The sequence below is a fragment of the Lissotriton vulgaris genome, chromosome 1_1, assembly GCF_964263255.1.
Source record: "Lissotriton vulgaris chromosome 1_1, aLisVul1.2, whole genome shotgun sequence".
NCBI lineage: Eukaryota > Metazoa > Chordata > Amphibia > Caudata > Salamandridae > Lissotriton > Lissotriton vulgaris.
The window spans coordinates 1,048,500,253-1,048,524,480 of record NC_141685.1 but is presented as its reverse complement, the minus strand read 5'-3'; the positions used below and the strand labels follow the sequence as shown (position 1 = coordinate 1,048,524,480).

Below are 24,228 nucleotides of genomic sequence, written 5' to 3'. Positions count from 1 at the left end.
AGGGCCGAAATGATAATTTTAAGGGAATCCAGGGAAAAAAAACGGGAGATTTTTTTAATCAGACGGAGGGAAAGAAAGCAGGAGGACACTATAGAGCTGACCTGGCCATGCATTGACAGGTCCTGGCTGACCTTGATGCCCAGCGTTTTGACAGAGGAAACCGGGGTAGGAGGGGGACCAAAGATGGGGGGCCAGAAAGCAGAGGACCAAGGGCTGGATGAGCCACCTGTCAGGACAAGCTCAGTCTTATCTGGGTTGAGCTTGAGATGATTGGCGCTCATCCATCCGGAAATAAAAACCAGAGTGGAATGAAAAAATGATAAGGAGTGAGAAGAGGAGGAAAGGTCAAAGACGAGCTGGAGGTCATCTGCGTAATTATACACAGAGACCCCCAGATCAAGAAGAGAAACAATAAGGGGACGAATATAGAGGTTAAAAAGAAGAGGAGAGAGGGAAGAACCTTGAGGAACCCCACAGGAAACCGGGAGGGGTGAGGCGGAAAAACCAGAAAGGTGAACAGCTTGTGAACGTCCTGTAAGAAAGGACATATATATATATATAAGTTAAAAAGTAAAGGTGCTAAAATGCACCCCTGGCGCACCTCCCTCTTAATACCAAACTGACGGGACACTTTCAAGCACTTAGTATATCGAACAACCGCCCTTAAATCTCGGTGAAGATCCCTTAGGAATAAGATAATATTGCTGTCATTGCCGATGGAGCACATCAACTGCCACAGCTTGGACCTGTTGACACAGTCGAATACTGAGGATTATTACATTTATAAATCACCAGAAACGCAACTGCTTCTATTCTTGGGATTATGTTGGGCCTCATTTTAATCTAGTGAAATTCTTTTCTCATACATGTATGTGCACTTTTTATTTTCTTTACACCACCTACATTTAATTATCTGAACCTTATTATCTTAAAAGAGTTTGGATTTCTAGGGAGCATCATATGCCTGCCTTGTTTTTTTCACCTTGTTCTGTTTGTAACTTGATTCTGTGAAATCGGAGAGACTTGCTTTTTTTGTTTCGCACAAGCCTTATACAGTTATCTGAAAAGAGTCTGGTGAAGAAATGGCAATAATGTATTAATGTACTTGATCACTTTACTATGAAATTGAACAATACTAGCACAAGTATCCGAAAGTGAACGAAGGCCTGTCTTCACCATGACTTTATGAGCGCAGCTTGAGCCCTCTCTGTGCAAGGTGAGCAGTGTCTGAGTGCTAGGCAATGTTTCACAGAATGGTGGGAAATGTCTGAGTGCATGATGAGTAGAATGTGAGTGCACAGGGTATGCGAGGTGTGAGTTTGTGAGTAAACGGTGAGAGATGTGTGAGGACAAGATCTGCAACCAGTGTTGAGTGGTTTCTGAGTGTAGGGTGAGAGATGTGTGAGTAGTCTGAGTGCAGCTGGAGAGGTTTGTAAATGGTGTGTGGCTGCTGGGTGAGCGGTGTGTAAAATGTGTGATGTTTGTGTGAGCTCTGCGTGACTGTAAGGTAAACAAGGGTGGTGCAGAATGAGTGGTGTGTGAGTAGTACTGTGAGCAGTGCGTGCAGGATGTGGTTGGTGGGTGCAGTATCAGCAATGAGTGAATGCTGTATGTATCAGGTATTTGTAAATTAAGAACTATACACCGCTAGGGGTTTCAAGGCACTGCAGGCCGTCGGGGAGATTAAGTGAGCTATTACCCAGGGTCACAGCGTGCAGAGCTGAGCTGTCGCAGGTGCAGAGGAACCATCCGTGAGCCCTGTGCTCTGGAGTCAGCTGCTCTCACTGCTGCACCACACCTTGCCCTCACTGGGTTAGAGGTGTATGTTTGGTGTGTGAGTGCAAGGTGAGATGTGTGTGAGCAGTGCAGGCTGAGTGTCCAGGATGAGAGGTGCCTCAGTGCAGGGTGAGTAGTGTGTAAATGTTTGTGGTGAGCACCGTGAATGTGCAGAATGAACAGTGTATATGAGTGTGCAGGTGAGAGGCAACTGAGTGCCGGTTGAGCGGTCAACGTTAGTGGTGTGTTAGTGGAAAGTGAGAGGTATATGAGGGGTTTCGGTGCATTGTGACAGATGTGTGGGTGCTGAGTAATAGGTGTGTCAGTGCTTGGTGCAAGGTGTGTGAGCACTGTCTGAGTGCAAAATGAGTAGTGTCTGTGTGGAGGGTGAGATGTGTCTGAATGCAGGGTGAGCAGTATCCCTGCAGGATATATGTGCCGCTCGCAGTCGGTTTCTTGGGATATTACTTTGCTGCTATCGAACTGGAAGTGAGCTGCCTTTGCTGGCGATTGTGTTCTGGAGCTTTGACTGACAGCTGGGACCGGGACTGTGAGGCCAACCAGGCAGTGCGTTCTCCATACTTCGCACACCTGCCGCCTCTTCCCATGTCTCCTCCCCTGTGCTGCTCGTCCTGCCTGGGCTTTAAAACACGACTCGCGGCCCCCGCTCCGCAGGAGCCGCTCGCAGTCGGTTTCTTGGGATATTACTTTGCCGCTATCGAACTGGAAGTGAGCTGCCTTTGCTGGTGATTGTGTTCTGGAGCTTTGACTGACAGCTGGGACCGGGACTGCGAGGCCCACCAGGCAGTGCGTTCTCCATACTTCGCACACCTGCCGCCTCTTCCCGTGTCTCCTCCCCTCTGCTGCTCGTCCTGCCTGGGCTTTAAAACACGACTCGCGGCCCCCGCTCCGTGGGAGTCGCTCGCAGTCGGTTTCTTGGGCTATTACTTTGCCGCTATCGAACTGGAAGTGAGCTGCCTTTGCTGGTGATTGTGTTCTGGAGCTTTGACTGACAGCTGGGACCGGGACTGCGAGGCCCACCAGGCAGTGCGTTCTCCATACTTCGCACACCTGCCGCCTCTTCCCGTGTCTCCTCCCCTTCAGCTTGTGTCCGGTATTATAGGCGGTCCTACAGCGCGTCAGCGGGACGCGTGCGCGGGACGCAGCTCGGGACGAAGCCCGGACAAAGGGCAGACAGTCTGAGACAGTCCGAGACTGACCGTGACTGGACTGGGCCTGGATTTTTATTCGTTGTCCTCGTGGCCTCCCCCCCCCCGCGGAGCTTCGGTTGTAAGACTTATTGTTATTAATACCCCTAAGTATTGTTTATGTTGGGTTCCATCGCTATTTGCTAATTACTGGTTTATCTGAGCTTCCTGTGCAACTGTGGTAACATCTTTTTGAGTGCAATATGTCCAAGCAGAAGTCATCCTCAGCTTCCAACACCATAGACAATTACCTTGTACAAGTAGTTAGTAAAATAAACAGCTCAAGAAAGATATCCCTGGGCTTGAGCTCCACTCCCTTAATCCCCACACAGAACTCCTCACCAGAACCAAACATGGTCGAAGTTCTGATACAGGTACATTGTAGTGACTGCCCTGATAATGTTTTCACTCAGGAAGATAACCTTGACCAAACTACCCCAACTGCTATTAATTTGGTCAACGATTCCCTAGATCAATCTAACATGACCCCAGAAAAATCCCTCCCCCCTCCCCTATGTCTGCCCCAGTAACTAGAGCAGTAAGAGCATGTAGAAAGGGCCTGAACAAACGTGGTGGGTTACGCTCTAGCAGGAAAAGGATTGTCTCCCCTCCTAAAACCATATCCACAAAAGAGACAACAGGGGAGTTAGGTAGGAAGGTGTTACTGGAGGATGATCAAATCAAAACACTTATGAACATGATTGATTCTAAGATCAGAAGTGTTGTTAAACTGTTGTTAGCCAAAATTGACCATCTAACAACAGAGGTAAGTAGGCTCGGGGGTATCATAAATCAGATAGTGGAAAAGGTGGGCAACATACCAACCCCAGCCTCAAGTAGACCCGATCCCATAGTTAATGCACCAGATGCTGGGATAGAGGGCAGGGATAAAACGGCTCCAATTGTGCAAACGCCCCATCATTGTGTACCCAATATCAATCAGGGAACCAATATTGAAGTTCTCCCACCCAAACCCACGAGTACAGGCATTGAGAAAGGCCCGGTTCAATTAATTGTAGAGGCTTCCCCCTTAGTTTTGGTCCTGGCCAATGTACCTTCTCTAAAGCCGGGCCAAGTGGAATCTACTGCTTCTTTGATTAGCAAAGCTTTTCACTGGCTATCTAACAATATGGTGATATCCCCTTGGGGTAAACAGCAATTAGCTGAGGAAATCACCATGGCAAGAAGGGTGGAATGGATAGGGAACGGTGCTAAAAATTTCAAAGGTGACTGTGTAGTCTTGCATTTCCTAAACCCAAAAGTTCTCCCTGAGGTTTTGAGGAATATTTTTCCTCCACAGCGAAGGAGTACAGACATTATTCCGTTAACTCTGGATTTTTTTTATCATAGTAGTAATATAGAGAATCCGAGTATCCTAAAGACTAAATGGAACCCGGTGTCACATAAGTGGGGCAGGGTCCCCCAACCTAGTGAATGGGAAATTAATCTTGAAAACCGGTTTGGGGCACTGCCAAACCTGAATGAGTGTGATTGACTCAAATTGCCTGACAGAGTTGTGCCCAATGAACCAGTGGAGCTAAAAAATGTAGACATCCCCATAGAGAAGGACCCTTGTCTGACACACGCTATTTCCTCGTTTCCGGGGAAAAGGATAGAGGAAGCATCTACTCTAAGCAGTAGAAACAAGAATAGACACTTGGAGTCACAGCTAGACCTCTCAATGGTAGAACCATGTCTCGCTTCCGACCTAGTTGCATCCGCGCTTGAATTCACACGCCATCATAACATCAATATTGATTTAGATATAGGGTTGGGGGATGATTCACAAGGTTTTTTCCTACCCCATGTTCCCCTAGATGTAGTGATAGAGGGTACAGTAGAGACAGGGTTGTCCTTTCTTTCCTGGAACATTGCTGGGATTTCCAACAAGCTGATATCACCTGAATGGTGTACATTTATAGATCAGTTTGACATCCTACTGTTCCAGGAAACATGGTCCGTGACCCCAATACACCATCTAGGTTACCTTAATTTCCATATCCCAGCCATAAAAAAACCCAAGGGTCGACCAGTAGGGGGCCTAACTATTTGGGTTCGCCAAAATCTATGTTGCAGTATCCAACAAAGAAGCTCTCCAATTGACGATATATTGTCAATTACTCTTTCCTGGGCCAATGGTCATGGGATGGTCATATTTAATATCTATGCCAGGGGAGTAGCGGGTGGTAAAACATCAGAAGTTATAACCGCTCTGGATCATGAGCTCGAAGTTCTCCCAAATCACCTGCTCTTCTTGTTGGGGGCGACGTTAATTCCACTTTCGAACCGCTCAGCCTAGAAGATCAAACCTTAACCGAAGAAGAGGACAGCAAGTGGGGTATTCCACAGTTAGAACTTCCCGCAATTACTAGATGGACAGCGGTGGCTATCCAATTGAAGGCCCTATGTTTAGCTAGAGGACTTAGAGCAACAAATGGACGAACCCCTTCTGATCGACAGGGGAACAAAACGTTCGATAACGGTAGGTTCACCAGTCGAATAGATTACATCCTAGTGGATGTAAGATTATGGCACAGGTTGACTGACATGGAAGTTAAAACCCGAATGGAGAGTGACCACAACCCTCTTTGTAATGGCCTTAAAGCAAATGCAGGATCAAGAAAACAAAACCAAGGGGGAGGTAAAACTACCCTAGATATTGTAACCTCGAACAACCAGCGCCACATTAAATGGGGTAGAGACACTAGAGGAGCTTAAAAAAGTTGTGCTAGAAGAAGTAGCTGAGATTAACTCACACGTTAACAAGCAAAACTTCCCTGAAATCATGCTTGATGCCCACACAACTTTTTTTACCAAGCTCTAGGAGTTCTTTAAGAAGGAGAAGAAATCAGGAAACCTCCAGAATAAAATGCCCAAATTAGGATGGTATGATAAGACTTGTAGAGAAGCCCGTCAGAACCTTAGTATAGAACTTAAAAATAAGAATATCTCAGGGGTGAGAAAAGCGAGGGACACCTATAGGAAAGTACAAAAAGAGGCTAAGAAAAACCGGGATGAGGCCCACTGGCGTGATTTGAAATCCGCCTGTGACGCAAAGAATCAGATTCAATTTTGGGCTCTGGTCAAATGGGATAGAGATGGGGTGGCCCAAACCCCACAAAATAATGTAGCCCAAAACCAATTAGTTGAATTTTTTATGCCACAATATGCGTGTGTGCCAACTGAAGGGGAATATTCTCCACCCCTTACAGTTCTCAATCAACGCCAGCTATTCACTATAAAAGATGTCAGCGCAGCGCTGGATTGAGTGACAGGGGGCCGTGCCCCAGGAATGGATGCCATACCAGCAGATGTGTTCTTAAGTGACCGCCCAACTTGGTGCCAGTACTTTGAGTGGTTAGCAAACTCTGTGGCCAGAGGTGCTCCTATACCGACCTCTTGGAAGGGCGCAGAAATAATCCCAGTTTATAAAAAGGGAAATAAATCATTACCCAGCAATTACAGACCTATTAGTCTTATAGACTCTGCTCAAAAAATAATAGGTAGTTTAATACAAAATAAATTTCAAACCTGGATCGATGAAAATGATATTTTATCCCCTTATCAAGCCGGGTTTCGCCCTTGTACAAGTTCAGTAGATCAGGTCTTTTTCTTTATAGCCCTTTACTGGAGGAACGTGATGCTTACTAATGGAACTCTTTATGCTGTATTCGTAGACCTAAAATCAGCGTTTGATCTAGTTCCTCGTTCCAAGCTCTGGGGGGTACTTGCAGAAGCTGGGATGGCCCCGGTACTACTGACGCTACTCGTCCGCTTACATGAGAACAACTATGCTAGAATCAGGTGGGGTCCGCAGGGCGAGGTGACTGACACATTCCCAGTTGAACGAGGGGTTCGGCAGGGGTGTGTCTTGGCACCGACGCTATTTTCCATCTACATTAATGGTATTGTAAATCATCTAAGCCGTTCCCCCACTGATGCACCGATTCTGGCTGGAGCGCGTGTGCCTGTTCTCATGTTTGCGGACGACACGCTCACAGTTTCCCGTACACCTAGTGGGCCCCAGAAGGCAGTAAATGCCTTCGGAGAGTTCTGCAAAACACATAGACTTGAGATAAATACATCCAAAACCAAGTTTGTGTGCTTAAACCAGCGGAATACCTTCAGGGGCTCAATACATTTTAATGGTATCCCCCTAGAACAGGTTGAGGCATTCACGTACTTGGGAATAAACCTCCAATGTAACCTGAGCTGGAAAAACCATATTGATACGGCTGTCTTAAAGTTCCACCAACTGGCAGGTGTAGTGGCCCACAAATATAAAGTCTCACTGACCAAGCCCATTACCCCTGCCCTCGAAATTTATAACATGAAAGTGATCAGTGCCTCTTTATACGGCTCGGAACTTTGGGGTTTCTCCAATCTGAAGCAACTAACATTGGCGGAAAATAGTTTTTTTCGCCGTCTGATTGGGGTCCCCCAAAGTACCCCCACCGTGGCATTGGCGTATGATCTAGGTAGGAAAAACATCAAGGACTTGGCACGACTACGTCCGTTATTATACTGGAGACGCCTTATGACCACCTCTGAACTTGTGCATTTTGCAACTGCCCTAAAGGACGTCATCAGGGCAGACCGCTTTCACTCGATCTTGTGGCTAAAAGAAATAAGAGGGTTGCTTAGTAAGCTGGAATTAGACCATCTATGGAACTCATCCAATGTTGAAAGCTTCCCCTCAAAGGCTACACTGAAGAACATGTATTGGGAAATGGTATGGATGTCCACTCAATGTATAGGCTCTAATACAAACTTAACAGGACGTTATTTAAACATCAAATCTGTACCATCATGTGAGCCTTACTGGGACATCATTGAAAAACCACTCGATAGAAAACTGTATTTTCAGTTTAGAATCGGGAGGCTACCTATCAAGGCGTTCACCCGTAATTGGTCGATAAATCAGGATGATAAATGACCCTACTGCAAAGATTCGATAGAGAATACGGCCCAAATACTGTTTGTCTGCCCTTTATATGCTAATCCTCGACGCAAATGGATAAAACCTGCCTGCCAAAATCTAGGAACACGTAGGTGTGCAGAGGCGCTACGAATATTGGAATCGGACTGTACTCCTCATCTGGCGATTGCTGTCGCAAAATTCCTAGGTTGGTTATGGACTATACGCACCCGCACTTTACAACAGCTACATACTGTTTAATGAAATTACTGATGTGGCTGATTGTTATGAACTTATGTAGTTAATTTTCTAAATGACAGCATTATGTTTAATGAGTTTTTAAAAGATGAATGTTCTTAATGTTCTTGTAGTATTTATTGTGTAGGGAAGACTGTAAAATTGCTTTTATGGCTGCTGTCGAATAAAGTTTTGAAACTGTATATGTGCCGAATGAACAGTGCTTGAGTGTGCATGGTAAGTTGTATAAGAGTGTGAAGGATCAAGTGCTAGATAAGCTAGGTGAGGTCTGTTACTGATGTGAGTGCAAGCGGAGAAGTCTGTGAGCAGTGTGACTTCAGGGTGAGGGTAGTGAGTGGAGGGTTAATAGTGTGTGACTGGAGTGAGTGCGGCTTGTAAGTGTGCAGCGTGAGCAGCTGTTTGTAAATGAGCGGTGTGTGAGTGTAAGGTGAGAGGTGTGGGGGTGTTGAGTGTATGTAAAGGGTGAGCAGTCAGGGGAAGTTTTAGTTTAGTGGTTTCTGAGTGCATAGTGAGAGGTGGGTGAGCGGTGTCTTGAGCACAGGATGAGCAGTAGGTGGGTACATGGTGTGCGGTGTAAGAGTGCAGGGTATGTGATGTCTGACTAAAGGGTAAATGCAGCATGTGTGGTGGGTGAGAGGTGCAGGACCCACCCTGCACTCACTGTGGCTCTGAGTGCAGGGTGAGTGGTGTGTGTGTTAAGTGAAGGGTGCGAAGTGTGCCAATATGAATCGTCATGCGTTTGTAAGCCTTGGGTGCAGCAAATTAAAATCAGTCATATTGGCATTGCCAATGCTTGGCAAGCATCATGTTAACTCCAGGCCTACGTGGTATTGTCTTCGCATCCATCTCCTGATCGCATCACATCACCTCCAGCATCCTACCTATGGCCTGACATTTAAACACTGGAAATATGAGATTGTGCCCATCAGTCCCCAAACCATTTAGTTTCCTTTCTTGGTGAAACTGGAAAGAAATATACAGTGAAATCTGGCAACTTCTGGTCCCTTCTAGGTTTTTGACAAGTGTTACACACTAGGTGTGACAGCCATCTCGAAGATAGATTTTTTAGATACCCAATGACTGTATACATAAGACTAATTCATTGAGGGTCAGTGCATGTAAATTTATCTCATGTGGATATTCTGCAAATCTGTCATAAACCTGGCACTCCTGGGCCTAAAGTGGGCATCCTGCCAATAATGAGTGGGCCACACGCTTCACTGTATTGTACTGAAGGTCTGTTCCCACCAGGCACTCGTCTAACACTGTAATCTGATTTATTTTAGGATGTCAGTCTGTTCTCTTTAAGATTTCAACTAAAGGCAGTTATGAATGACGTTTGTGCAGGTGCTTAGAGAGGTCAGTGCAAGTCTTCCCTGTTACCTGTTCACCGCAGCCCATGCCCTCTTGAGCCGGTAAATGGGGTTGGACTGCAATGCCGATAAGATTGCTCTGAGTGAAGAGAAGTTGCGCAGGACCCGACATTTCTAAAAGAGAAAGAGAGAAAGAGAAAGGGATGAGGCTCAGGACAGTTGGAAGCAAAGCTCGTAAAACACAATAAATATGGTGAAGTATTTTGACTTCATATGCTCACCGGCAGAGTCCAAAGCTCTAGCATCATAAATGAGAGAAGGGAACAATGGGCCAGATGTACTAAGCATTTTAACAGTCACAAACACTCAAATTTGGCGTTTGCAGCAGATGAAATTATTTTTCTTATGTCCTAATCCCATTTTAGATATAATGCAATATTTAAATTATAGAGCGAACCATTAACAACTATGCAATAATGAAAATAAATGTGTAAAAAACATTCTAATCTTTAAGGGGGTCATACTTAATAACCCTAGACATGGATTGAGCCGATTGCCTGGAAAGGAATGAGGTAAGGCGTGACCATAATACATCTTTTTTGATCATTAAAGGAAGAGAAGTAGCATGAGCTTGATCCAGTCTATGGTTATGACATAACATATTCCACCATCCGATATAAATAATTTTAGTTGTATCCTTCCAATTAGATGTGATTATTTGTAAAGCCAGGGCAACCGTCAAGTCAATGAATTTCCACATCCATATGTTGTGAACTCCAAAGGGGAGAAGAGCCCCCCAGAAATACGTGTAGGATATCAAAAGGAAGGCAGTGTGCTTTGAATCAACAAGAAGGAACAGCTCATTGCGAAGCTAGGTGAGGGAAATTTGATTTCTAGGGGTACGGTACACTATGTAGGGTCCCTCAAAAGCTTGTATTGTAAAAATAGGAAAGTACAAGCAGAGATGGGAAGAATGATTCACAGTGTTTGAAATTCAAGAAACCACCTGTAGAACTTATAGTTTTTTATTCAATCCACTATAGAATGTGAAGAAAATATGCCAGTTTTAAACCTTTGTGAATGTAAGTGGCACAACAGTAGGAGAATTGAGCACCTTGTAGGAAATGTGTCTAGTCTTCATTCTACAAGGCTAAAAAAAAGCATTCTAACTAATCTCCCCAAACTTGAGGCATACACATAAGTTAGAGATTTGTTAAAAGTTGTAAACAAAGAAGTCGGGCACTCTTTGAGCCAACAATGAGCCCTTTGTGAGGCCTTAGAAGCATTGATCATGGCACAAGAAGCAGCAATATTACACCAAAATATTCTACAAGACAGCCACACTTTTCTGGATTGTTCAAAGAATGCAAAGACAAATTGATTCCTTCTACACTTCTAACTGTAACAGCAATGATAATGCATGACACAATAATACAAAGAGATTAACATATGGATTCCAACAAAGTCTAACCTGAGCATAACTAACCACTTGCAATACCTTTAAGGAGGAGAATCAGTTCTATGAAGGTATAAGACACAATCAAGTCCAAAAGACACCATTTCCATTATTTATAAGCTCCTATTTTCACTCAAAATTAGATTTAAGAACCTTTGGACCGCCTATTTAGTTTCAGCATACCGTTGTCATACAACTGTGCTTTTTTCACGCTGTGTTTTAAGCTTATCCACTGAACAGGGGAACTTGACTGCAGCACCTTTTCATGATATTGGACTTAAAGCCCGGAGTCTTTATATCCTCTAGTGTCAATACTGTTGATCACAACTATATCCAGCAAGTGCAAAGAGACCATTCCATGGAACTAGTACTTTACACTACCACCTTCCTGACAAGGAAACCAGTGGTACAAGCCATATCATTGAAATTAGCAGAACATTTTCCAACAAGGTACTGAAATCACATACAAGCTGTTCATTAGTGGCTCGAGATGCTGTTACCAAGCCGAAAGTCTCTCCTCTAAAACCCCCCTGATTTTGAAATGCTTCCTTAGAATTGGCAGATGAAAGAGTTGTTAATCAGCATACGTGGTTAGTGCAGGCATGTTTCTGAGCTGCTTGAAAAGAAAGAGAGTAATGTCAAGCCAAATAATCATGCAAGTTGGTCCACTTTCCAGTCTGGTAACAATAAAGAGAAACCACCCATACCAATCGTGAAAACTGCTCTCTTCCTCTTTTTTCAAGGTGATTCTGAGTCAATTTGTACACTACATCATTCCATGGATGTTATTAGGAATGCAGTCATCATTTTGAATCCAACAAATACAATTGAATCCACGTGATCAACCATTCCACAAACTTATGAAAGAAAATCAATAGGGTTGGCCTGATGTCTATGAAGATGATGACTTCATTGTTATTCCTGGTGGGTTTTACATCAAATTGGCACTGCTGAAGTGCTCAGGTGACTTGTTAGGTAACAGTGGCAGGTCTGCAGCTCTCGAACAAGCAAAGATGACATCATCAGGGACAGCAGGCACATTCTTGAAAGCAGCGCGTGTTAGGAAAACCTTACAAGTACATCGCATTACAGCATATGCCTTGTACAGGTTTAGGGACGACGTTTTCCAGTAGTACTACAGTGCAAGTAGAGCCCAAACTGACATTCTTTCGGAGGAAGACTGGTGTAAGTCTCAAGATATATTACTACCCTCTGTTTCAGTTTTGAAACCTTATACTCATAACACCGTTATTTTCTTGGGATACAGCTGTTCAGAAGGTCGATTTTGGTTTGCACATATACTCTTTGTACAAACTTTGGTGGCTGTTCCAGGTCCCTGATCACCATATCTATATATGGCATGTTGCTTTTCACGGGAAGCAGTTGATGTCCTGAAATAAAACAAGTTGTTGATTTTCCAACAAGACTCTCAATGAAAGGCATGAACATTATAATGCTATAGCAAAAGACACTGTAGGAGCAGTAGGCTTATCAAAAAATCCGATTCCCTACTTAGGTGGATGTTGTGTGGACAGGAGATAACCAGTATAGTGAATGAGTCTGTGAGTTTAATCACACCAGCTGTAAAAAAGGTATTCTCTCACCGTAAATTCACTCTTAGCAAGCAAAAAACCTTTCCGTCTTTAATCTGGGAGCCACCATAATAGAAATAACTAATTTATTTTCAGACACAGGTGAAGATCTATTGATTTTAAATACTGCGAAAATTATAGATGAGACTGTTGCTGATTCCTTAAAGTAAATAAAAGATCTGGGACACGTTTGAGTTTCCACTTCTTCAATGAATAACAGAAAACAATAAAGCTTAGAGAAAAAGCTTTCACCAGAGCACGTTCCATCTCTTCAGCCGTATTCGCAAACAGAAAAATGTGGACATTCTTCAATAGCAGTAGAATTGCAAGACAGAACTAGGTTCCTCAAATTGTACACAGCTTATCGATTCGCCACGGAGACACACATGACTTTTTTCTTTCATTAAAAAAATATTTGCCCACCTATTGTCAGACCATGCCTCATAGAACTGTAATGGGAAGGCTGCCCTACTCAAGTGTCTGAGAATTTGGTTCCAGCAGAAGAAGACGAGGATGGTGCACATCATGATCCTAATGTCGATAAGAAGATTCTACATGGACCTGCCATTGTCCATACCAATACATCACACAAAACCAGCATCTTTCTGAACTACACCATGAAATGCATTGCCTACATAAAAAGTACGTGAAGACAAACTGTGCCCCGTAATTACTGTTTTTGAACATTGAGCAAACAACCTAAAGTCTTTCTGTGACCTAAAAGAGGCAAAGAAATTTGTAGATGATTTAAGCTGGCAAAAAGTTACCAAAGAAAGTGGTTGAATTCCCTGAAGATTATCAAAACAACAAGAGCTTTTTACCTGCTGACTGTCCATAATGCAGCAACACCATATCATGCTATAGTTAAACATGTGGAAATAGTAATATGTTCATAATGAGCCACCCTAACTAGAGCTGAGCGACTGGAAATCTACACCCATGAGGAAGATGACGCAAGAATGTTTCTTCATGTGGCTAATGGCATGGCTGAATGTTAAACGATAATTTCATACATAATGTTGACAATAATGTTGTTGTATTGAGTATACACTTTGCAGAGAGCATGAACTGTGACCAGCGATGGGTTGCATTCAATGCAGGCAAACCTTCTCATACTCTTGTTGAAAGTGGAATGGATGAGGCCTTGGAAATTGCCCAATGCACGCCCCCCACAACCCTTTCATAACTGACAGGAAGTGACACTACATCAAAGTTTTCAGGAAGAAGTAAACTAACCTGCTGGAAAAAATTGAGAAAATTATGCAGAAGTGACACTGTCCCTTTTTATTAGGTCTCGTAGCGAACACAGCGCGTCAGCGCTGTGTCTCCGCTAGAGATCTTTTGTTAGCGAGTGTGCTTCCCAGGAGACAGTTTCGGCCGCGCGCATCCTTGGAGTGGATTTGAAACGGGAACGCGCGCTGTGGCCAGGCGCTGTCTCCTGGGAAGCGCAAGCACCACACACGCATGCGCATACACACACACAAGCGCCCATGCACGCACATACATACATACATACATACAGAGACACCCCCCCTGACACATACACACACGCGCGCGCGCACACACACACACACAAGTGCACCGAGGCCCCCCTCCCCCTCCCCCGCCGTCACCGTCGTATACACACACGAGCATACACGCACACACACACACAAGTGCACCAAGCCCCCCCAGCCTTTTCAAGTCAAGTCAAAACCACTTTATTCGATTTAGTTAAAAATCATAAAAGCATTCTACAATCACATCACAAGAAGGGCAATACAAATTCATAAGCAAATACAAAAAGCGTCAATCAGTAGTATTTACATATACATAAAAATACATGATATGAGGAAACGTCAGTAATAATTAATTAATATACATTATAAAAATACATCATAAAAAGAGTAAGTACTCGATAAAATAGACATTTAAAATGTAAACAACATCCATTTCAATCTTCTTCACAAAGCACTAATATTTGCATTTTTAAGTCTTTTCCTCCTGATCCTAACCGCAGCAACAAGGTAATTGGCCACGCTAAACATGGCCAACGCAGAATCCAATAATTGGAGGTACAGGAGAGCAGGTTTTGCCTGATAAAAAGCTTTATCCTTCAATAATGGTACCAGGTATTTCTGTCTGGGCTCAGTAAAAAAATTACAGAACAACATAAAGTGCATATTATTTTGTGTAGAAAAACTATCACAATTACAGACAGGGGCATCCTCCTCCTTAAACCAACCTTGACTATCACACAAAACTGTGTAAATCTGGTTAAACCGGAGTTTAACCAGAAGCCACCTATGAAAGGGGATAGTGACGATAGTAAGGTACGGTTGTATGGTAAGACGGGTAATGGTCAGGTAGTGGGCTCTGACCGTGGGCTTGAGTAGTTGGCGTTCCTCCCTCTCCACATTTTTCATTGTTATAAAATTGGCCTTCACCCAATCTAAATCAGATTTCTTAAGACCCTGAGGGGCCTGAAAAATATCAGGACGACCCAGGTCCAGAGAGCACTTTTGTATATATGAAAGCCAAATAATGTTTTTATAATTATCTAGTTTTAAACAGTCCACCAGTATTTTATGATTTAGACCCAAGTTTTTATTGGTCCAAAGCCTTATCCATAACAAGATAGGAGCCATAAGAAGGGTGTCCGATATATACCCAAGCCCAACTTCCTGGTGAACTGAGAACGTGGCTGTAGATTGGGGAAGCCCTAAGGTGGAACGCAGAAATTTATTTTCTTCCCTTTGAACTGGTTCACTATTTACATAGCCCCACAGACCCGAGCCGTACCTGGCTATTGCCACTGATTTTGCCTTGTACAAGTTAAGTAAGGCACCTGTTGGCTTCCCGCCCAATCTCCTGGCAAAACTTAGGATAGCAGTGGCCGAGCTTCTGACCGCTTTGGTTTTAGCTACAATTTGCGGAGCCCAACTCCCCTTGGTGTCAAAGATTACACCCAGGTATGTAAAAATTTTAACATTAGTGATCACGTCACCATTGCAGTAGAACTGTCTGGAGTTGTTTTTACCAGCCCCAAAAGCCATGACGTGTGATTTGGAGTTGTTTATCACTAGGTCTAATGATAACATAAAATCATTAAAAGCATTTAAAAGTTTTTGCAAACCTATGGGGGTCCGAGCTATTAAAGCTGCGTCGTCCGCGTACAGGAGAACCGGAATACGAGTTTCCCCTGCGCGCGGAGTATCCAAGGTAGCAGTTAAAAGAGTTTCCTCAAGTGAATTTATATACAAAGTGAAGAGCATGGGAGCAAGAATGCAGTCCTGCCGCACGCCCCTGCTGGATTTGAACCAAGCGGTACGATTACCTTCTTGGTCCATTCTAATTGAAGCTTTCAAATCTTTATGTAATTCTGCCAAAAAATATACAAGGGGAGGATCAAGACCCAGCTTTAACAACATGGTCCACAGCCGAGCTCTATTCACCAAATCAAAAGCTGTGGACAGGTCCATAAAAGCAACAAAAATTGACCCTTTTTTAACAGTTGTGTATTTCGAGATTAACAGATGAAGATTTAAGCATTGGTCCTCAGTCCCTCTCCCAGCACGGAACCCATATTGGGCATCTACTAGAATATTATTGTCTATGGACCAGGTGTTAATTCTAGCAAGCAGGACTTTGCCCAAGATCTTCATTGAAGAATCCAATAACGAAATTGGTCGAAAACACTTTGGGTCGCTTCTTAGGCCCTTTTTAAAAATAGGTACTATAATAGCACATGACCAAGTTTTTGGCAAACCCCCCTCGTACACACAATTAAAAACATTAGCTAAAATCTCAGCCCACATCTCAAAGTTAAGTTTGTATAGGTCCAGGGGTACCCCATCCGGGCCCGGGGCTTTATTAGCAGCTGAGCCTAAAATTGCCAGCTCTACTTCTGATTTGGTAAAATCTAATTTAGTGGGAGGCGATGGGGAGTAAGGTATTTTAAACACCTCGGCAATTTCATTAGAACCATATATATTAGAAAAATGGTTAATCCAGTCAGCTTCAGAAATGTTAATTTCAAGATCCATATTGTTAGTGTGGGAGAACAAAGGATTATTAATTATAGCCCAAAATTTGGAGCTATGTTTAAGGGTTATGGGGTCCATCAAAGAGTCCCAGGCTTCATCTTTGATGGCTTTTTTCCGAAGTTTGACTGCCAAAGCATATTGTCTTCTTAAATCTGCCACCAAAGTCCTATCTCTAGGGGATTGTTTAAGACCCTTCAGCAAGGCTGAGTGTGCCTGTGAGCAAGAGTGGTCAAACCATCTACACACTGGGGCAGAACCCCTCCCTGGTTTGACTCTAAGCTCATTTTCCACTCTAGCACAAATAGCTTCAAAGGCACTCACGACTTCCCCTCCCCTCATCTCTCTATTCCTGCATTTCCCAATTTCGACTCCCATATCTTGTATAATAAGACCATGAAAATCCTCTGGACAGACTTTACACCATTTAAGGCGTCTACCCTGGTCTTTACTCCTCACGTCTCTTATAGAGGTAGCCCTTAATACTCCTTTATACAAACCAGAAAGAGCACCCAAAACCAATAACACAGGGTTGTGGTCACTAAATCCACTAACAATTGCGTTATAAAACAATACATAACGAAGGAGCCCTGAGGACATAAAAAAGTAGTCGATAATCGATTCACTGCCCCTTGCGTTATACGTGACCACACGGTTTGTTGTATCTGAGAACCCTGGTTCATATAGGTCATTTGATGATAGCAAGTTTTCCATTGCCACACCCTTAGGGCTATGTTCAAAGTGTGGCGGTGAAGTATAATCAGGACCGTTATCATCAATAATCTGGCAATGGGACTCACACAAATGAACATTAAAATCACCCATCATTATACACTGAACAAAAGTGGTTTGTTTTGACATATATTTAGTTAAAAAGTCCGATAAACCATCTAAAACAAAATTTGGGGGCCCCCCCTGCATAGAATTGTAACAGTTTATTAATACAATCTTATTCTTATCAGCCAAACAAATTTCCACCAGCTAAAAATAGTGAGAAGAACTAGGGATTTCTCTAACATTACCTGCAATTTTAACTGAAACAAGGAATAGCAAACCCCCTCTGTCCCTACCCGATGTGGAGCTCTGGGCATCAACAAAAAAAGAAATGTATCCTTCTACCCAGAAACCTTTATCTTTCATCCAAGTTTCTTGTAAGGCAACTATATCATGATTCTTCACTGATTGTAACCAAATTGGGTCGTCTTGTTTTGCCCGTAGGCCCGCAATGTTCCATGATAATAACCGTATGTGCCCTCCCCCTAACTGTAATGGGTCGTTTATAACAGTTTCAACTCTGACATCAAGTAGGGCCACATCAGTATTGCCTGGGAGTTGGCAAGTCAGGTTTTCCTGTTCAGGTACAGGTTCTAGTCATTCAATGTCTATTCTATCAGCTAATGCCGAAAACATGTTTGACAATGGTAGATCATTGGAGGGTGTATTCCTTACAACATTTACTACACCATTACCTTTGATTGGCTTAGTCATCCAGACATTAGTAGGCATAGGTGAGATAAGATTATCCTCTGCCCAAGTATTATCAATAAACTGTAACTTATTGTTCTCATTAACAACTGGCCTATAAAGTCGGGGATAAAAGAAGCCAAGAGGCATCGCCCGGACCCCTTTACTTACAGGATCCAGAGGGGAGTCATCCCAGAAAAGTCGACTAGCGACATTCTTGGATTTGAAATTTACAATGACACAGTCTCCAGATACCTCTTTCTTGCTTCTACCCACCCAGTTTACCCGTCTACTTGTGACAATATTGTCTGCGATGTCACTTTCTCCCGTGCAGTTGGCATTACACCATTTTTTAACGTGCCTAAGCAGGGTCTCATGTTGTTCTACCGCCCCGTCTTCAAGTTTAGGCACGTTAACCAAAATTGCGACAAAGGGTGTTGCATCCGGAGGTAAATTTATTGGAGGTACCCTTTTTTCCGCAGCCCCCCACTGGCCTCTAGGCCTTGTGGAGCAACTTGCACTGTGGCCGGCCTCTGTCGTGGGGATATATATTCCATTATCTACTTTCCCTTTTTGTGGCACAGGTTTAACAGTAGGTAAAAGAGGGATATTGACTGGCCTAGTTATGGGTGGGTCACAAACTTTAGGGGCAGCGACCTGCACAACTGAAGAACATGGAGCCAAAGGCATAGAGAAGGCAGGGGCCCGAGTATTAAGAACATCATTGATACGATCACATTTTGCCATAAGGTTCTTGACACAGTCCTTCAAAGTTTCATTAATATCCGAGGCAATCTGGATTAAAGCAGTCTCAAGTCTATCTGTGAACAGTTTTTCCAATAAGGCCATAATGCCTTCCTCCGTCAGAAGGGTTGGCTGGGCAGAGCCAGCCATAGTTAAAGCAGACCTTCCAACATCCCCGGGGTTCATAGGGAAGTTAGGTATCACAGTTTCAGGTAAGGCCGGGCATGGAAGAACTGTGGCAGGTAGTGGCAAAGTAGGTCTACAAGCCTCAATGATGACCCGAGGCTCCAATGGTATACAGTTTATGGTAGAAGAGTTCGAAGTATCAACAATCCCAGGGCTAGGAGCAAGGCCCAGTTCACGCTCGGACTCAGCAATCTGCGATGATAGTTCCCCCACCTTAGTAGTTAGGTATGTGAGTATACTTGTAGTATACTTTGGCACCTTCGCTTTGGCTTCATCAGCCGCTGGTGTAGCCAGTTTGCGCTTACCCATAATGGAAGATGTTACGGACGTGGCCCGTCCCGTCCCTGGTCGTCCTTGGACGGCCTTAGACGGCCCGCCCTCTGCCCGGCGTCGCCCGCGCACGTCCGCGACGCGGAGGTAGCAGCCGCCTTTAGTAGCGCCTCCTGGCGCTTGTGCAGGAAGTGGGCGGGAGATGTTGCAGGGCTCGCTGGGAGTTGTGGTCCGCTCCGCTCCGCGGCCGTGCGATGGCGCTGCACAGCGGCGGGGGCGACCACAACGTCAGGGACCCAGCAGCGCTGTGTGAAGAAGGTAGTGCGAGCAGCGTCTGGGCAGCGTTTCCACGACCCCTCCTGGAGCCGGTAAGCTTCGGTTTAGACCCCCGCTCCACTCCGGGAGCAGCCGCCTTTAGTGGCGCCTCCTGGCGCTTGTGCAGGAAGTGGGCGGGAGATGTTGCAGGGCTCGCTGGGAGTTGTGGTCCGCTCCGCTCCGCGGCCGTGCGATGGCGCTGCACAGCGGCGGGGGCGACCACAACGTCAGGGACCCAGCAGCGCTGTGTGAAGAAGGTAGTGCGAGCAGCGTCTGGGCAGCGTTTCCACGACCCCTCCTGGAGCCGGTAAGCTTCGGTTTAGACCCCCCTTTTGAAACTTACCTGGGCAATGTCAAGGACTCTTCTCTCAGCACGCGGCGCCCAACCTCCTGCTAGCGCGGCCCCGGGTCTCCACACCGCTCACAGGAGCCGCGAGACACATCGACTCCGCCTGCCTCCTCTTCCGGTCTGGACGTGGCCCCGCCCCCGTCACAGGCGACCGTGCCTGACTTCCGGGGCGGCCGCGGCGGACTTCCGGGGGCATTTAGGATGCTGCTGCTGATTTCTCTGTCCTCCGTGTATTCCGTCCGTCGATTCTTTCCGTCTTCTGTTTTTCTTGTTTACGTGTCCTGTCGTTTTATTTGCACACGTCAGCTGTCGCTTCTTGCGGTTTGTTTTCACAGATCCTGCGGAATGCGGCATATGGGCCTGGGAGGTTTGGGGTCCGGCTTTGTGGGGCGCCTGGGGGAGGTTTGCAGGAGGGTGTGGGGTCGATACCTCACTTTGAAGATGGGATCGCACTGGTCTTTCACATTGAACGGCAATAGTTGCCGGCTAGCGCGCAATCCATTATTAAAACTCCATCCACTCTTGCGGGGTGTACATCATTATATTTTCAAAAAGTACCGTCCGGTGATTTAGCGCTTGGCTATTGCAGTGGGCCTTCAAGCACTGTATACAAACAACTCGTCATGCCCACGGCATTATTTTGCTCATTTCTGCTTCAAATGCCTTCTCCAGGTTGTTGTGGCCTCTCCCCTCAGACTGCACGGACAGCAGCCGCCCAGCTCTGGTATGTGCTGGCCCCGGGCTGCTGCTGACCGGTCTCATCAGTGGCCCGCAGCCAGCCCGGGGCAGATAATGACGAGTAAACAGGGCCCTCCCCAGGACAGATGATGGGGAGATTGTGGCAGACACAGCATAGTAGCAGGGGGCCAGTGGACACAAATGCGGGTACAGCAGAGGCTGTATTGCAAGGGAGGGTGGGAACATTTCTAAAGGTCAAATGAGAACCACCCTTTTTTTTAACTTTTTTTTTTCCGGGGCTTCTGCTCCCCAAAATTGCACTTTAGCTGTTTTTCATGGTGATCCACATTAGAAAACGAAACTTTACAAACGTATGAGCTGAATATATTTCCACCTGGCCCCTTTCTGTGGCACAGCACTGAAAACGTATTTTTTTAAGTTTACATGTATTTAATGTGTGCGTGCCAATTGTATGTCTGGTCGGATGTTTGTCACACACGACTGTGGAGAGGAGGCAATTTAAAACCAAACTGGAGTGGGGGGGGGGTGAAACACAGCAACTGGTGCCTTCACACTGCATATGCGCAGGGAGGCTGAACTAACAGTGGGCGCTGATTAAAGGCGCCGGGAAATGCATGTGTGAAAGGGATTTGGAAAAAGGTTAGGGATTTACTGGAAAACGAATGCAACACCCCCAAGAGCCCTCCCCTCTCGCGCGCAAATCAAGGAAGCAATTAAGACAGACTCAGTTAAGAGTGAAGCTCAAGTTGAGCCAATCTGAGGGGGGTGAGACAATGTGATTGGTGATTAGGAACGCAGCACTATAAAAGGGAGTGGGCGTGGCCTGAATTTATGTCATCTCCGTCGTGAAAATCCCAGCGTGCAGTAATCTCATTCTTTACAGTATAGGTCCAAGGTGTGATGCTTGTCACGGGTGAGGCCCGGGGGCGTGAACCTTGAGTGAGTTACCACCTGACAAGTGGAGGGCGTTGGGTTCAACTTCCCATGAATCGCCACTGTTTCACTTTTAAACGAAGGGCGATTAAATGCAAATAGTGTGCATTTACATGCAAACAGGAGCCCTCAAGTTTAAGTGAAAACGATAGGCCTTTGGGGCTAATGAGCAGGGTCACTGCAGCCACCACTGCCATACACATACACAGACACCACCACTGCCATACACACACAGACACCACCACTGCCATGCACACACGGACACCACCACTGCCATACACACAGGGAAACCACCACTGCCATGCATGCACGGACACCACTATTGCCATACACACACACGGACACCACCTTTGCCATGTACACACAGACACCACCCCTCCCATACACACACGGACACCACCCCTCCCATACACACACGGACACCACCACTGCCATGCACACACAGACACCACCACTGCCATGCACACACAGACACCACCACTGCCATGCACACACGGACACCAAAAAACAAAAATTATGCAAAGCATTGTCATTTACAATGCCAGTAACTCAAACTTAAATGCTGCGAGACCTATTGCATTGCAAATGCTTGTTACCCTACCAACTCACCTACATTGGAAGAGACAATAAGAGTTATTACTACTAGTCAAAGTTGGCCATTCTTCAATATGACTGCTGCAGCCATAAAACAAATGTGAATAAGGTCAGGTTTGGATTATTTGCATAGAACAACAGGGATTTAGATAATATCCATCCAACTCTGAATGACCTTCAACAGCATGTGCTCAAAGTAGGCTGCCAGCAGGACATATTTGGGACCAGGTCCTTCAGAAATAACTTAAGCTTCCAGACATAAATATTTTTGGTTGGACCAGAGATAGACAGCCTTCACTGTGGCATCCACAAAGGATCACTCTAAACAGTGACTGAAAGCATATAAAATAGCCATCGTGGAGGAAAAGGGAAGGTACTATCTAGAAATTGTAGAGTCGTTTAAATCATCTAAGGAGCTTTTTAACATCGTAAATTCTCTTGTCTCCCCCACGGTTAATGACTCCGTGGTGGCGTCACAGGAGCTCTGTGATAGACTCTCTACCTTCTACTGCTCTAAGATATCCGACATATATGTTCAGTTGGACACTTTAAATCAGAACAAGACATTGGGCACCCTACCTGGAATCCACCCGATGGATAGCCTTAATAAGGTGGTGCCTCCCAGCTTACTTGCCTTCCCTAAGCTATCTCCCGAAACTGTAGAGCACTTTTTAGAAGGAGTTCAGTCAGGATCACCTATGGATCCCTGTCCTTTGAAGGTTCTTAAAACCGATAAATCCGCGATTATTCCGCACCATACCACAGTACTTAAATCAGCGATCTCAGAGGGTCAATATCTCTTGGCGTGGAAGGCGGCAGTGGTTAGGCTACTGTTAAAAAAGCCATCATTGGATCCGACTGAACTTAAAAAATGTCGTCCTATTTCTCTCCTGCCGGTTCCAGCTAACATTTTGGAATCCCACCTGAATGCCTATCTAAGTGCCTATCTGAGGGACCACCACATTTTGGATGGCTCTCAACATTACTAGTTTTACTTGATCTCACCGCAGCGTTCGATACCCTGTCCCCCTTGAGGCTTGTGGAACGTCTCAGGGAGATAGGTATTGGGAGCTCTGCCTTGGATTTTCTTGCCTCCTTTCTTAGGGATCGATCTCAAACGGTAAAACTGGGAAGCTTCTACTTGGATTCTGCCCCCCTTGTTTGCGGAGTGCCTCAGGGCTCTTCTTTGAGCCCTACGCTATTTAACATCTATGTTTGCAAGGGTAGTGAAACCGTTTGGGTTGAAGGTGTTGTCTTATGCGGACGACACTCAAATTATTGTGTCCATCACTCACAATGTCAGTGACTCAGCTCAAAATTTTAAAAACTGCATGCAAGCAGTCTTGTCATGGATGGTACAAACTATCTAAAATTGAACGGCTAGAAGACAGATCTTTTGTGATAAGATGGACACTTGGTCAGGGGAGTGGTGGCCCGACTCTCCGGGTACATGTCCTACTCCTGTCTCTCATGGTAAAAACCTGGGAGTGGTGGTCGACAACTTCCCTTCTTTGAACCTGCAGGTCTCCAGGACAGTGGCTACCTGGTTTGGACTAATTAGGCTCCTTAGGAAAATCTCACGGTTCCTCTCTTTTGCAGCTCAAAACAAGTTGTAGTTGCATTAATACTGTCCAGATTGGATTATTGCAATGCCCTGTATTTGGGCATTAATAAAGGACAGTTGCGGCACCTGCAGCTGGTGCAAAACGCCGCTGCAAGGCTGGTGACGGACCTGCCTAAATACCACTCTGTCTCATCTTCCCTTCTTTCGCTACATTGGCTCCCTATGGAGCTCAGAATCATGTTTAAAGCTCTTTGCCTCACTCATAATGCCTATTATGGCCTTGGCCCGGTGGGTATCAGGACCTTATTTCAGCATTATATCCCCACGAGGGATCTCAAGTCAGCAAGAAAGAATCTCCTCATTGTCCCAAGGTTTAAAAGGTTGCGATGGGGTGGGAGAGCCTTTTTAACCGCTGCGGCCAACTTATGCAACTCTCTTCCTGACGAACTCTCGGGTCAAAGATCACATACTCTCTTCCGAAAGTCTTTAAAGACCTGGCTGTTCCCTTGAGGGGCTGGTTTGAGTGTTTCCTAGTCTACCTGCATATTGTCCTGTACTCTAGCGCCT

At 45.2% G+C, this 24,228-nt stretch overlaps 1 protein-coding gene across 4 annotated transcripts in view; it reads right to left on the bottom strand.

The window, feature by feature from the left end:
• RGL3 (ral guanine nucleotide dissociation stimulator like 3) overlaps window positions 1-24,228 on the bottom strand; it is a 448,342-nt gene that overhangs the window by 112,928 nt on the left and 311,186 nt on the right. For all 4 annotated transcript variants that reach the window (XM_086962749.1, XM_086962747.1, XM_086962756.1 and 1 more), the window contains exon 8: window positions 9,544-9,647. In XM_086962749.1, coding sequence (XP_086818875.1) covers window positions 9,544-9,647 — 104 coding nt within the window. The remainder of the gene's footprint in view (window positions 1-9,543; window positions 9,648-24,228) is intronic.